This window comes from Rhinopithecus bieti, unplaced genomic scaffold, assembly GCF_001698545.2.
Source record: "Rhinopithecus bieti isolate Rb0 unplaced genomic scaffold, ASM169854v2 scaffold_31977, whole genome shotgun sequence".
Taxonomy (NCBI): domain Eukaryota; kingdom Metazoa; phylum Chordata; class Mammalia; order Primates; family Cercopithecidae; genus Rhinopithecus; species Rhinopithecus bieti.
Window position 1 is genome coordinate 1 of NW_016813535.1, and position 1,459 is coordinate 1,459.

The following is a 1,459-nucleotide window of genomic DNA, read 5'->3' on the forward strand; positions in this document are numbered from 1 at the left end:
ACCTTGGAAACTATAGCAAACAGCTTGACAAAGCAAGAGTACATTAATTCCTACATATATATGTTTATTTTTAGTGACCACAGTTCTTTGTTTTAGGTGTAAAATTAAAAAATATATTGTACACTTAGCATACTCAGCCTACTAAATCCCGTCTAAGTTCTGAGCACATTCTCTCCTCAAAAGTATCATATTCAACAGCATTTTAAATTTAGAGAGAGAGTCTGATGATACAGGCTTTAAAACAAATAAGCATGTATTGAACCAAGTGATTTAAGACAAAATATTTCAATTGTTTACAGCTTGGGTATGAGAGGGAAGATGCAAATTTAAGGTACATTTTTCTTCTAGCTACGATATATGTTTTACTTACTTGAAGACCCCTTAAAAAAAGTAGCAAAATCAGCAGTCTTGTTTAATGTAATCAAAATATTCTTAAATGTACAAAAAAGGATCCTGTAGAAAGAATACTGTAAAAGATACTGATCTTAAGAATAAAAGAATAAGAAAAGCTTCTATTACATTCTGCACAGCCAGTTACTTCGGCAGATTTTCAGTACTACAAAGATAAGCAAAGGATACTCATATCCAAATACCCTCTGATCATAGTTCTCGAATAAGAACTAGCATACTGGATGGAAAGCAAAATTACTGTCTAATAATATTCATATCCCATCATCTAAGCGAGTCCCAAGAGAGGGACATTCTAAGAGGGCAAAAGATAACAGAGCGAGAAATAACATACAACAATGGGAAATGTCAAGGGCAGCATTCTAGGAAGAGAGAGTAAAATGTTTTGGCTATGAGCACATTTCAGGCGTGCCTGACAAATCCAACTCTGACTATGGGAAAGAGGAGTTGTTTTTATTAAACCCTTTCCCCTGAGGGCTCTCATGATGAGCTAGTCCTGTTAATCAAAATGAAAAGTCCTTTGAATGGCCAAGAGTTCCTTAAGCCATAAGCACTTCACCTGGAAATAGCTGACCTGCGAATCATGCACCTGGGAGCAAGGCTGTTTTATTCAGATTGGTTATTTTACACTCTCTTCATTCCCCTGCCCATCAAACATGCAAACACAGTCATGACCATCTTGGGCTTTACTTCCACAAGGTCTTCAGGGAGAGCATATACTCTGGCTCCAATCCTTCTAGCCATTGACACTGCATACCTATTTTAGGGGGAAAAAAAATTAGGATGAAATTCTTGTTAGTTAAGGACACCACGTAAGACATCTATTTCCTCATATATAATTATTATGCTGGGATGCAAAAATTCCATATTGATAGTTCCAATTAGAACAGTTTTGTTTTTTGTTTTCTTTTGATTTTGGTTTTGATTTCACTTTGAAGTTATAGTAGGTTTTAAGCTCTATTATTTGGGGCCAATAATATTTATTCACTCTTTTCTCCACTGTGAGGTGAGAATTAAGCTTGAAGCACCAACTTTATATAAATATATATAA

At 35.1% G+C, this 1,459-nt stretch overlaps 1 protein-coding gene across 1 annotated transcript in view; it reads right to left on the bottom strand.

The window, feature by feature from the left end:
- Positions 1-998: 998 nt before the first annotated feature.
- Positions 999-1,459, bottom strand: part of LOC108512988 (plastin-3-like) — a gene marked incomplete at its 5' end in the record, with an annotated part of 19,411 nt that continues 18,950 nt past the window's right edge. Inside the window, one exon of the mRNA XM_017848574.1 lies at positions 999-1,165. Coding sequence (XP_017704063.1) covers positions 1,033-1,165 — 133 coding nt within the window. The remainder of the gene's footprint in view (positions 1,166-1,459) is intronic.